This window comes from Notolepis coatsorum (genome assembly GCF_963971535.1).
Source record: "Notolepis coatsorum genome assembly, chromosome: 13".
Taxonomy (NCBI): domain Eukaryota; kingdom Metazoa; phylum Chordata; class Actinopteri; order Aulopiformes; family Paralepididae; genus Notolepis; species Notolepis coatsorum.
The window spans coordinates 59945601-59959293 of record NC_140177.1 but is presented as its reverse complement, the minus strand read 5'-3'; the positions used below and the strand labels follow the sequence as shown (position 1 = coordinate 59959293).

The following is a 13693-nucleotide window of genomic DNA, read 5'->3' as shown; positions in this document are numbered from 1 at the left end:
GCAGTACAGAGAGGATTAGATAAATTGGCATTGAATACAAATAGGCAGACTAGAGGGTTAGTCGTAAACATTTACAATCTGTGATTCAAATGTAGAATAACTCCAAAAAACGTGTCGGTAATTGAAACCGAAAACTGCAGCCAGTCCACCTCCTCTGCCAACACACCCAGGGGTGCTAATGAAGAAGCAGTTCGCCGGACACAGTTCACCGAAACTCACCATCACCAGTATTTTTAGAAATAGAAAATCCAAATCATGGGAGGTGAAAAAGTGACCATGACTGTTGAGCGTATTCCAGTGGGAAACTGTACTGAGGATAATTATTTTTAACCTGCTTAGGGGTGTGAGGTGGACGAGTAATGAGTGAAGAATCAATAAATCGCAAAACTGAAAAGAATAAAACGAAAGTCTCATGTTTGACCTATACAGCCTCTGTCGGCATCATGACAATAATATGCACAATGCGCATTAAAATACGTATGTCTGTCACCTTGTTTGATTTAATTAATCTGCAACATCTGTTCCACAGTCCATTGCGCATAGTGGGATAGCCAGCTAGTTAGTAGCATTAAAGATGTTCTATTCAGTGAAAACATCTGCCACAAAATATCTGCCGAAATGAAAGTTGATCCAAAACAATAGCAATTGTGAACTTAGTTATACAATTATTTGCATTATATCTGCTCATGACCATGATGAATATGTGTTACTGACTCTTATGTCTGTCTGTCATAGAAATGAAACCAGCGGTGAGGACCCCTGTGACCAAGCTCCCATCTACAGAGAGCCCCGAGTCTTCAGGGATTACCAAGCAGGAGTCTGAGCAATCTCTCCCAGCCCAGCTGTCTATGGAGGTAGAACAGGCACAGGACACTACATCACCCACCAAGCCAGCAAAGCCAGAGTCCTGCCCCAAACAGGGCTCAGTCAAACCCAGCACAAAGGATGTCAAGGCCATCATCTCAGCCACCAAAGAACCAAGTCCTGTATCAATAACCATCAAGGACGAACCTATGGAAGTCTCAACCTCTGAGCCTCTGGGTAGGGATGAAGTGGGGGCCGGTGCTCTGGAAACTGCCCCGAAAGAACTTGGTAAGGAGACGAGGGAGGGGGCGGAGGCAAGTGAGTCTCCAGGATCTAGCGCTTTGGAGGACATGGACACCACCCCGGAGAGCAAGTCTAACCTGTCGTTCCTTAGTCCCTCTCCTGAGGAGAAGCCCCGAAAGGCCTCCTTGGACAGACTGGCTGAGATGGCTGCCTCCCCGACACACTCATCCCCTCTGGCTAGGGGGACCTCCCCCAAGGACCTTCCCCAGTCACACACCATCTCTCCCCTGGGTGATCACAGCAATGTGGTGCCCACCACCACCACCACCCTCATACCACTCACCCCTAAGATAGGCATGGGAAAGCCAGCCATCTCCAAGAGGAAGTTTTCTCCTGGGAGGCCCAGAGTGAAGCAGGTAGGGGCCTGAGCATCGCATAAAGTGTAACACGGAACACCAGTGTTGCATCCCTTGAGCGCAGGCTAATATTTGCTGATCACTTGTAGTGGTGTACTATTATTTGAAACGTGGATTATTGTTCTGTGGGTCCTGGTCTAGCTAGATGGATTAGGTTTTCTGGTGCCAGTGGGTTGTTTCAAGCGGCTTGAAGGGTTCAGGATCTGGTGCGTCCATAATTTAGTCGTGCTGCAACTTGCAGCAGACAATATGAGTGTAAGTGGAAGAAAGCTTGCTCTCCCACTCCCCTCCCCCTCAGTTCACGTTTGCCTTCGCTGTGACTAGTTTGTTTTAGTCATATAAGCCCAGTGGAAGAATGAGTTATATTTCTTTGCAGTGAATACCTTTTTTTACAAGGACCCCTAACCATACCTCACCTCAGCAGCATTCACCCATACCATCAATCACTGTTTGCTCATTCCACACTGTCCTCACTGCAGACACTCAACACCGTACAGCGCTGTATAAACATTCACTGATCAACCGACTCACTAATACCACGTCTCCGAGTTCTCGTCCTGCTGTCTGACGAGCCGTAGTGTCTTTTGACTGCCGTTACAGGTGTGAGCACTACTCCAAATCTCAAGCTCCAACCAGGTGCACAGTGTTGACTCGTATAGATGACGATACCAGCGCTCTCTGGATAATATCCTTCAAACGCACAATCTTTAATCCTGAAACGGCTGAGGTACAAGTGGTCCAATTGGATGCGTTTCAGCACGCAGCCTTCATCTCTGCTGCCCATGCAGTATATTATCCAAGAGTGCCGGCGTCTTATTGCGCCTCCCTTTGGACCACTAAGATGACCGTATATCTCCTCACTCGCGTGCCCCGTTCTCCTTAAAGCACCCTTCATTATTTACACTAGACATAGGCACAGCGTGTAGCCCATCACAGACAAATAAGGGAATTGAGTCACACCCATGGCTATAATTTATTATGAATGATGCTGAGAGAGTAGACTAATTTAGTTTGCAAAATGCCCCCCCCCCCCTCCCCAGATATATCCTATTGCTTAAATAAACATTACAAGGCTGAAACTAATTTGTTAGACTAAGCCTGGGGAAATCTATTAGCAGAAATTTGAATGTAGCTCCCTTCTAGTCAGGCGCGCGCTTTTGTCTGGGGAAGTCATGTGCTGTCATCTCGCCGACACGATCCACCTTGTTTTGTCAACACGCCAGAATGGCACACGGTTGCCATGACGAGAGGTTGCGGGGGCCTTCCTCCTGCTGCATGGTGCTGCTGTGATGCCTTGGCTAGTGCTAGTGTGAAGATTGCTGTGTGACTAACACGACTCTGCTCTCTCCACTCTTGCCCGTGCAAAGTGTCTAGTTATGAATATTCCTTTTCCAACTCACATGTGCATGGAGAGGCACAAAGAATTGGCTTTTAACATCAAACGTAACATTATTTATTTTTCTTCATATTTCAATGCATCAGAATTATTCTCTCTCTCTCTCTCTCTCTCTCAGCTCCCCCTTAGTTGGGTGTGTTGACTAGCTCCCGAACAGCTACGTTACCGCCTCACTGCATCTCTCTTTAACATCTGTCTTTATGTTTTGTTCCTTCGCTGGCTTTGTTTTTAAGTTGCTGCATTTTGTCGCCCTTCCTCCCTTCTCTTCTCTTTCACTCTTCCACCCGCCCCTCCTTACCCTCAGGGTGCATGGAGCCCCCATAGCAGTGTGAGCTCCCCCTCGTCCTGGTCGCCAGACCAGCCAGAGGGGTGGGACGTCCCAAAGACCCGGCAGCTTTCCGGCAGCCCCGGCTGGAGCATCCGAGTGGTAAATACCATGGCTTACCAGAGAGAGACGCCAGGGCGGCAGCTGCCCCTCCGTTAGGCCCCTGTATGTAGGGCCTGGTGATGTACAGCGTCGGAGTGTCACTGTGAGAAATGGAAGCCTTTGATCGCGCAATTACCGTCACTTTGCTATGAGAAGAAGAGCTTTTGGAAGCCCGGTGTTTTCACTGTAGAGGATTTACTGTAGGGGAGAAGGTACTGACGGCTTCTGACAGAGCCATGTTGTGGAGTTAGGGGTAAATATATAGCCGTTTGTGGAATACTGCATCCCACACAGTACACAGGTAATTGACTAATCATTATGACTAATAATTAACACTAATGAATGAATGCATCCTGATCTATGTGCTCATTTACAGACTGGCGGTTCGGCTTGTTGTTTGTTTTGCCTCTGTTTTATTTAACCTAAGTGTTTGTTTACTTGTCTGCTTGATTCGTTCCAACAACCCACCTCTCTCACTCACACACACACACACACACACGCACACGCACGCACACACACACACACACATTTCTTGAGTGGGAGGAGATTGAGACTGTCGCGGTAAAATATGGGCACTTGGAGAAGTGCATGCTGCAATCTGTTGCCATAGTGACGTCGTCGTCATGCTTGGCAGAGCTGGCTGAGGGTTAACTGGTGCATTATGGCAGGGGGTCCAGCCCAGGTTAAACAGCATCATACAGCATGTCAGTCATGAGGATCACAAGGGGGCAAGAACTGGGACTTGAGCCAAACTGTTGGGGAAACGGGAGTTTTTTTTTGGGGGAGGGTTTTTTGGGGAGGGGGTAGCGGGTTCTTGACGTAGACGTCAGTTTTGAGTCACGATTAGGCTGAGGCCTCTCGCCGGAAATGTGCCGACTCAAATTGCAAGAATAACAGCCACAAGGCCTTTTCATCCACGGCCTGAGGGCCCTAAAGCTGGCTGTGATGTCAGAAAGGCTGTGATGTCAGAAAGGCTGTGTGGCACAATTGGTAGGATACCTCCAATGTAGCACTGGGTGTTATAGTGAAAATATCATAGAATCATTTTTGTTCTTATTATTTTATTGTACAACATTTTATGGTTTACTTTTTCCAGTGCAAATTACAGTGATGTGACCTTGTCCTTTTTTGTCTTAACATTCAATCCCAAAATCTTTATAATACTATTGCAATGGACAATCTTTTATTTTAAATTTTACATCATGATATATTTATAATTTTAGCTGGTAATGATATCATTGTATATTTGTTTTCCTTATAATACCATCTAAAAATGTTTTAGGAGTACAGGAGTTCTGTGGGAATGCCCGCTCCTTGCCATGGTCTCAACAGCGCTATCTCAAACCCCACCCTCTTTTCTTGATCCTCCAATCACAACTGATGAGGGAAGCGACAGCTGTGATTGGATGATCAAGAAAAGAGGACATGGTTTGAGATGGGTTATTTTACAGAATGATATTCATATTGTGAAACATACAACTTTTTCACAACACTCTGACTGAAGTATTTACGGTTGGGGATTGCATAGAAACAATGTGGGTAATTTAATACCTTGGTGCACATTTCTACTGGTGTGTAATTTGTACTGGTGCATTGCCCCTAGATTAACCTAAATAGGCCTATATATATTGTTGACAGCATTATTGGGTGGGTAGTGTAGAGGTCTAAACACTGGAACAGGTGGGTTGTGTGGAGGTCTAAACACTGGAACAGGTGGGTTGTGTGGAGGTTTAAGCACTGGAGCAGCTGGGTTGTGTAGACGTCTAAACACTGGAGCAGCTGGGTTGTGTAGAGGTCTAAACACTGGAGCAGCTGGGTTGTGTAGAGGTCTAAACACTGGAGCAGCTGGGTTGTGTGGAGGTCTAAACACTGGAGCAGCTGGGTTGTGTAGAGGTCTAAACACTGGAGCAGGTGGGTTGTGTAGAGGTCTAAGCACTGGAGCAGCTGGGTTGTGTAGAGGTCTAAGCCCTGGAGCAGCTGGGTTGTGTAGAGGTCTAAACACTGGAGCAGGTGGGTTGTGTAGAGGTCTAAACACTGGAGCACCTGGGTTGTGTAGAGGTCTAAACACTGGAGCAGGTGGGTTGTGTAGAGGTCTAAGCACTGGAGCAGCTGGGTTGTGTAGAGGTCTAAGCACTGGAGCAGCTGGGTAGTGTAGAGGTCTAAGCACTGGAACAGGTGGGTTGTGTAGAGGTCTAAGCACTGGAGCAGCTGGGTTGTGTAGAGGTCTAAGCACTGGAACAGGTGGGTTGTGTAGAGGTCTAAGCACTGGAGCAGCTGAGTAGTGTAGCGGTCTAAGCACTGGAGCAGCTAGGTTGTGTAGAGGTCTAAACACTGGAGCAGCTGGGTTGTGTAGAGGTCTAAACACTGGAACAGGTGGGTTGTGTAGAGGTCTAAGTACTGGATCAGCTGGGTTGTGTGGAGGTCTAAACACTGGAACAGGTGGGTTGTGTAGAGGTCTAAGTACTGGAGCAGCTGGGTTGTGTGGAGGTCTGTACTGGAGCAGGTGGGTTGTGTGGAGGTCTAAGCACTGGAACAGGTGGGTTGTGTGGAGGTCTAAGCACTGGAACAGGTGGGTTGTGTGGAGGTCTGTACTGGAGCAGGTGGGTTGTGTGGAGGTCTAAGCACTGGAACAGGTGGGTTGTGTGGAGGTCTAAGTACTGGAGCAGGTGGGTTGTGTGGAGGTGTAGAGGTCTAAGCACTGGAGCAGCTGGGTTGTGTAGAGGTCTAAGAACTCTCCTACCGCAGGCAGAGCCCCGGGTTCAATTCCCGGCAGTGGTACCTCCAGCTTGGTCAGACGACCCTATGAACACAATATGTCAGTGTTCACAGTTTTACAGGAGTCCTGGTCGTTGCAATAGCAACTCCTACTGGTCGGTCGGGGTGCCTGGGGAAGATGGCGTGAACCTCCACGAGTGTTACGCTCTTCCAGTGAAACTCCTAGCTGTCGGGTGAAAAGAAGTGGCTGGCGACTCCACATGTATCGGAGGAGGCATGTGTGAGTCTACACCCTCCCCAGGCCGACAGTAGGGCAGTGCAGCAGTCGGGAGGAAATTGGCATAACGACTACATTGGGGTGATGGAAGAAAAGGCAAAAATAGACCCAGTATAGTAGTAAAGTATAGACCCACAGAATGTTCTTTTTTATTAATAATAAATCGTAGTTCTCCTTTAAAATGTAGTATACCTCCTGGCTCTACTCTCAAATTAGTCATTGACAAGGTGGATGAAAATGTCAGGTTGGGATTTTGCTCTGTCCCTGTTGGACGTCCACACACTGCTCAGTTAATGAGGATTAGTTTAGCATGGAGGAGAGCATCTTTGAAATCCTCCCTACTTGAAGTCGAGCTGGCTTGTTTTCCCTTATTTTTCAAAGCCAAAGAGATGGCGAACTTCACTATATTTCACTGAAACACTTGAATGTGTAACGCAAATAGCTCACTTATCATGCAGGTATCGCCAGCTTGCTTCCATGCAAACGCCACCACCGCCGCCACCACAGGGGAAGTGACATCACCTCTGGAGCGCTGCTGTTCCTGTTTTACAGTCTTATCTCACTCCGAGGAGACGCCGGCCTCGAAGCTCCTCAGTGGGCGGGTAGGAAGGTCCCCCATGGCAAACCTTTTAATGAAGCTGACTTCATCTGCCAGTTTGAGCGAGCATGGACTTGTGACTTGGCGCGTGTGTGTGCGCGTGTGTGTCGGGGGGGGGGGGGGGGGGGGGTGGTATGATGTACAGTAGATGGTAAGAAAAAGATGGTAAGCTTATGTTTGATTGTTTCTGAGCGTGAGAAGTGCGTGTGTCTCTTTAGTGTGTCTGTGCGCGGTTGAGGTGTGACATGTTTGTTTTGGTTCTGTCTGCAGGGTCGAGGGTCAGGCTTCCCGGGCAGGAGGAGACCCAGAGGGGCGGGGCTATCGGGCAGAGGGGGGCGTGGCAGAGCCAGGGGCAAGAACGGAGTCGGTCCTTCTATCAACCCTGGGGTACGTGTCACCAGTCGGATCACATCTCCACATGCCTTTTGACAAATACCTCACTAACTGATATGCAAAGCAGTGTTGGTTTTTGCCCCTAAGCTGAAGACTCTGATTGTAAGCAGTAATTATGGGGATTACAGATGGGGCTATTTGCTCGTCTTGTTTTTTTATGATGGAGATTGCACATTCTTGGGGGCTGGTTCCTCTAGTGCCCTAATGATGACTCAGCATTTGTGTATGCCATAAATGCTAATAAATAATCTAACAGTATGCCCTAACATGCTAAACACTTGAGCAGTGTTGTCAGTAGTGAGTAACCGTGGGCATTTATGTCAATACATTTCCAATACAGTGTTGTTCTGAAGGGTTATTCTGCAACCTCAAGTTCAAGTTTAGTTTTAACCTGTATCTGTTCTTCCTCCTGAAATGCAGATGACCACATTGGAAACACCATACCAGGTCAAGGAGGAAGAGGAGAATGCCATGCATAATACTGTGGTTATATTCTCCAGCCATGACAGTTTCACATTGAAACAGGTGGGTTCTTTGCTCGACGGTATTTCTGTGGATTTGTTAACTAAACCCTTGTGCTGCTTCAAGGCCTTTGCTTCTCACTGCTTGAGATTATTGTATTTCAACCGTTTCATCCCTCAAGATGATATTCCTGGATGAAATAAATCCCGGCTTAATTAAGTAAGTATGTATAATGTTAAACCCAGCAAATGTGGTCCAGCTGCTGTCAAACACTTGGACACAGGTGGAAATATTTATTTAATTTAGTTTACAAGGTGTTTATTCTTTTTATCTATTGTAGTTGAGGCTTGAGGGTGGATGCACGATTCTGTCCTGTTCCACCGCCATATGTGAGGAAGATGGAAATGGAAGCAAACTCTGAAGTGTTTTCAAACTGACTCAAGACTAACACTTATATTCATGCTTTTGCCTCAAAATTATTGGTCAGAAGAAAAGGGACACTGTTGGCTCTCTTCAGCTGTTCTCATACTATATTTTTCTTTGTGGGGTGAATTTGTGAGTACTAGTCTACAAGATGTGAACTGGGCAATTTACCTACCTACCTTTCAAGCCCCTCTTTTCTTGTTCCTACAATCACAACCGTTGCTTCCCCAAGGGGGGAAAAGAGGGGAGTATTTGAGATAGGTCAATTGTTAGTCAAATCATAGGAACATGGGTGCTGTTCACGAATAAAATTGCCCTTCCCTCATACCACCTGAATGGACGGGCTCAGATAGATGGTACTTGTGAAGAGGCAAATCAGTGAAAACATTGGCCTCTGTTTTAGACCGAGGTAAACAAGAAGCCAAAGCATTTGTGAGCAGCACATCCACACAAGCAAAATAATTTAACTGCAGAATAATTTGATTAGATTAGATGTTTTTCCTCAAACAATTCACAAGATAAGACCCAACTCACTCAGCTCACACTGAAGAGCGTAAACGCTGGGTGCTGAATCGCCAATACGGTCAATCATAGAGAAGAGACGAGGACGGGACTCTACTTTGACTTCATTATTGCCACATGGATGTTTCAGGCAGGATGCCCTTTTTCAGTATGTATTCTGGAAGTCTCACAATCGGTAGACACAGTGGGGTTAATTATAGGTGACCCAAACCAGCACATCCCAACAGGGGGCACCACAACAATGAATGGAAGCGGATACAGATCAGCCTAGTTTAGGGGCCTTTCTCACTCACGTATTGGGATCGAATCACTGCTCCCGAGAACGGGGGGGAGTGTTCTCACTCAGACGGACACACCCCTTTTTGGGATCGAACCGCACTGATTCGTTTTACCCCCCGCTGAACCTGGGACAGTTGGATTAGGTGGTCTCGGAATCGGAGCGGGGGGCGTGACGCACACAACGTCGTTACTGTCATGCTTGCTTGAATTTTGGGCAGATAACACCACACAGCAACAACTGGAGAATACCCACAAAAACGATATTTATGGGCAATTTGATAGTTCAGACCTCAACCAAAAACAAGCATGTGGAACCTCACAGCTCAGTGGATGAAAACATGAAGCCACATTACAAAGCACAGCACTTCTGGCTCGCATTAGGCCTGGCAATTTTTGTTTGCCATGCTATTTCTATACATTAGTTTCTTGTTTGAATGCATTTATTTCTTTTTTTTTTGATCCACTTTTTCTCCCATTTTCTATATTTTCTCCCATCCCAATTTCGTATCATCCAATTCAACCCTCCCCTGTCACGAACGCTGTTTCTTGCCTCCCACAAGCCGGCTGCAGTGAGGACTAAGTCATACATAGCACAAGTCCCCTCCGGTACTTGAGGTAACAGCAGTCGCATCTTTTCACCTGCGCAGCTCGATCTCTCAGTCTCGAGGAGTAACGCGTGGGAGGCTCACGCTGCCCCCGACACTTCCTGATTCTACTGCGCAGGCGCACCAACCGACTTGTAGGAGTCGCTTGTTCACAACGTTCGATCCCCACCCTTCAGTTTTTCCCTCCCCGTAATACGGCCAATGTGTATTACTGCGGACGACCAGCCAAACTGAAAAACAATGTGGAGAGCTGGATTCGAACACGCGAATCCTAGCGTCTCCACACTGGTGGCGAGTGCCTTAGACCACTACACCACCTAGCCGCCCGAATGCATTTATTTCTATTAGACCAGTGGTGCCCAACCAGTCGGCCGTGGTTGACCAGTAGATCAATGACATGTAATATAATTGCCACGAGCGATGGGATAATGTTAGCTGCTGGACAGGCTAAGCTAACTAGCGTTAGCCGTTAGCTTAGCGTTAGCCATTGCTGTATACTATACTTTCTTGTTCGAATGCATTTATTTCTATTAGACCAGTGGTGCCCAACCAGTCGGCCGTGGTCGACCAGTAGATCAATGACATTCAATATAATCGATGCAGCAATGTTACTAGTAAAAGGCTAAGCTAACTAGCGTTAGCCATTAGCTTAGCGCTATCGTTAACCCTGCAAAACGCTCAAAAGCGGACTCTACAACACCATCCATTCGTGATAAAATGGGGTGGGTTATATTGACAAGGCTTGACAACAGAGGTTCAAATATAACTTCATATTTATTGCTTATTTGTTCATTTTATATCAGCATCAGTCATGTTAAGACACTTCCTGTTTACATTTTCGAACGTGACATCATCGCCTATGGCAAGCGTAAACGCTCAAAAGGCAAACCGTAAACAGAACCCGAAGCGAACCAAGACTGCAGTGTGTACACAAACTAGAGGGGGGAGAGGGAGGGGGGAAGTTCGCATTAGATCTCGGAACGGGCTAGAACGGAACGGAATAGAAACGAATAGGTGAGTGAGAAAGGAGAGGTGTTTTTGGCCAACAGCTAGGCTAGCTTCCATTCATTTGTGCTAAACTAGGGTAGCTTTGATGCTGCTGCCCAGCATGTGGCTCCACCATCATCAGGTGTGACATTTGGGTTAGTGAATAAAGCCCACCTCAGAGATACCCATAGTACTAATGAGTCTAGACGCGTATCATTAAGCATGTCATATACAGTAGGGGTGTAACGGTACACAAAAACCACGGTACGGTACGTACCTCGGTTTTGAAGTCACGGTTCGGTACGGGTTTTCGGTACAGTGGGGGAAAGTTTGGCTTTCCATGTTCCACTCAGGGGTGATGTAGTGTGCAGTAACTAATTGTATTTGTAGGGCTGTCAACGAATATTCTATATTGAAAATAATCAACTTGTAAAAAAATAAAGAAATAATTATAATTATATGATATTGTGAAAAAAACAGCGCCCGGTGGGCTGTCGTTAGTGGTTAACATACCGTTGTATTCGTTCGGTACACTACACAGCCGTTCGGTACGTTACGGTACACACTGAAACGGTTTGGTTCGGTACGGATACGTGTACCTTTACACCCCTAATATACAGTACTATGACGAATACAATAGAGATATGGTTGGAAATCAGCGTGTTTTTTTTTGTGTGATCTGATGTTGTCCTACTTCATCTTTCAGGACATGTGCGTGGTGTGTGGGAGTTTCGGGCTCGGTGCAGAAGGCCGTCTGCTGGCTTGTGCTCAGTGCGGCCAGTGCTACCATCCTTTCTGTGTCGGCATAAAGGTAAGCTTCTGGGGTTTACACGCACATCGCTTCTCCAGGCGCAGGGCTGTGGCTGCCCACTGCTCCTAAATAGTTAGGGTGAGGTGTGACGATTCACAGATTCAAACTGATGTTTGAATCAGAAATTGTTGTAAAATAGATGTTTGTTTAATTAATCTCTTTGGATATATGACACGTGTATCTCTTTTTTCCCTTTGCTGATCATTTTCACTCTACTGTCTCTGCCTGCTTGCCTGTGTCCTGTGGTGGTTCTCCCCATATTAAGATGGGAATGTTTTATTGAATTGAATGGCATCCTATCCGATTCTTTACTGTCACTTCACTGTCACTTCTCTATATTTGTACAGTTCTTTTAGTTTTGGTTCCTTGACCATACAGCAGCAATTAGTTAGAATAAAAAAATAAGGCATCAAATAAAACAGAATGCAGTAAAAATTAGGCAGCAGAGGCACCACAATGTAGCAGCATAAGCATAGCGTTAAATGTAGCATTAAGGATATGACATAGTATATAATACTGTATGAATATACAAACATAGTGCAGTGATAATGGTGTGGATCCAGGGGTGCCGTGTGTGTGCAGTAGATATGTGCGTGTGTTTGATTGTTCTCGTGTCTTTGTGTGGTTGTGGGCAGACAGGTAGCAGGCCTTTGGGTTATTTGTTCATGAATCTGACTGCCTGGGAGAGAGAAAAATCCCCAAATCTGCTGGTCCGGGCCTCGAGGCTGTGGTACCGTTTGCCAGACGGCATCAGCTGAAACAAGCATTGTGGTTGGGGTCTATGATAATCCTGCAGGCTTTACTGGCACACTGTCTGTTGTACTGTATATATCCTGGATGGAGGGAAGCTCCACTGATGCTCTGGGCTGTCCGCACGGCCCTCTGTAGCGCATTGTGGTTGGGGGCAGAGCAGCACATCGTATTTCATTGAGACGGGCTGAATCGAATTGTGTTGATTAAAACGTACCTAGATGCATCGCATTGTGCGTCGCGTATCAAGAGGCGCATCCAAATCAGTCTCAGAGGGTGAGATGCACACCCCTTAGTTAAATTCATGTTACATGTCAAAATGTACTTGGCAGACATTATAGTATATTCAGCAAATACTTGAATACACAAGTGCACCGGAATTTATAGGAAATGTGTAGAAATATAGAGAATATCAATGTACACTTGCTACATTTAATTTTGGGGTTGTTATCCCCAGATCACCAAGGTGGTGTTGAGCAAAGGCTGGCGCTGTCTGGAGTGTACAGTGTGTGAGGCCTGCGGCCAGGCCACAGACCCCGGGCGCCTGCTCCTGTGTGATGACTGTGACATCAGCTACCACACCTACTGCCTTGACCCACCGCTGCAGAATGTCCCCAAGGACAGCTGGAAGTGCAAATGGTGGGTATAACTGCTGCTTAACCGTTTTCTCAAACTCTCAAACTCCCCTCAGCGTCAGACTTGTGTGACATCAACCGACTTAGGTATATTTATTTCATTTAAATTCAGCACCGTTTTCCCTGTTTCAGTGTTTGTCATGGAGCTGTATCCTATGAATAAGCCTGCTGGTTTCAGTAGAACATGACCTTCTGTCCTCTCCTTCCCCTGTAGGTGTGTGTCTTGTACTCAGTGTGGAGCCACCTCCCCTGGTCTGAGGTGTGAGTGGCAGAATAATTACACCCAGTGCGCCCCCTGTGCCAGCTTGGCAACATGCCCCATCTGCATGCTGGACTACAGCGAGGGCTCCATCATCGTGCAGTGCCGGCAATGTGACAGGTGTGAGCCGCTTCTAATGAGTCCCAACATTCCTGCATATTCACAGAACAGCTCGCGCTCTCCACTTTCTCTTAACATGGGCTTAGATTTCTTATTTTTTCCCCCATGTGTCTTTAGGTGCATTTCTATGCATTAATATTATGTTATTAGTCTGGATACGCGTATAAACGTCATATCCTGTTTACAACAGCCAGGTAAACTCATATCCCAACCAAAAGTAACCGAAATATTAGGGCTGGGTTAAACAAATTAAACATTTAATACCCTTTTTTTTCTCAATAAAAAGTACATTCATGTAACTGCTTGAGAGTAAATTCTTAATGTAAACATTGATATTTTTAACAAGGGATGCCACCGATACCGATCACCGATCGTCTATGAGCCATATCGGCCGATACCGAACGTTTTTGGTTTTATAAAAAAAAAAATTTAAATATGTAATTATTACTTATTATTATTATTTATTTTTTTATAAAATATATAAATTATATAATTATACTTGTAGTTGTATTATCTGCGAGACATCGCCACCACACAACAAGTCAAAATGCTCGCTATCTGGAAACCGCTC

The 13693-nt window shown here is 46.2% G+C and overlaps 1 protein-coding gene across 1 annotated transcript in view; it reads left to right on the top strand.

Moving 5' to 3' along the window:
- The window catches only part of kmt2cb (lysine (K)-specific methyltransferase 2Cb), a gene marked incomplete at its 5' end in the record, with an annotated part of 190869 nt that overhangs the window by 91912 nt on the left and 85264 nt on the right, over nucleotides 1–13693 (top strand). The window contains 7 exons of the mRNA XM_084326982.1: nucleotides 736–1463; nucleotides 3164–3286; nucleotides 7147–7263; nucleotides 7690–7794; nucleotides 11254–11358; nucleotides 12566–12747; nucleotides 12958–13122. Coding sequence (XP_084183108.1) covers nucleotides 736–1463; nucleotides 3164–3286; nucleotides 7147–7263; nucleotides 7690–7794; nucleotides 11254–11358; nucleotides 12566–12747; nucleotides 12958–13122 — 1525 coding nt within the window. The remainder of the gene's footprint in view (nucleotides 1–735; nucleotides 1464–3163; nucleotides 3287–7146; nucleotides 7264–7689; nucleotides 7795–11253; nucleotides 11359–12565; nucleotides 12748–12957; nucleotides 13123–13693) is intronic.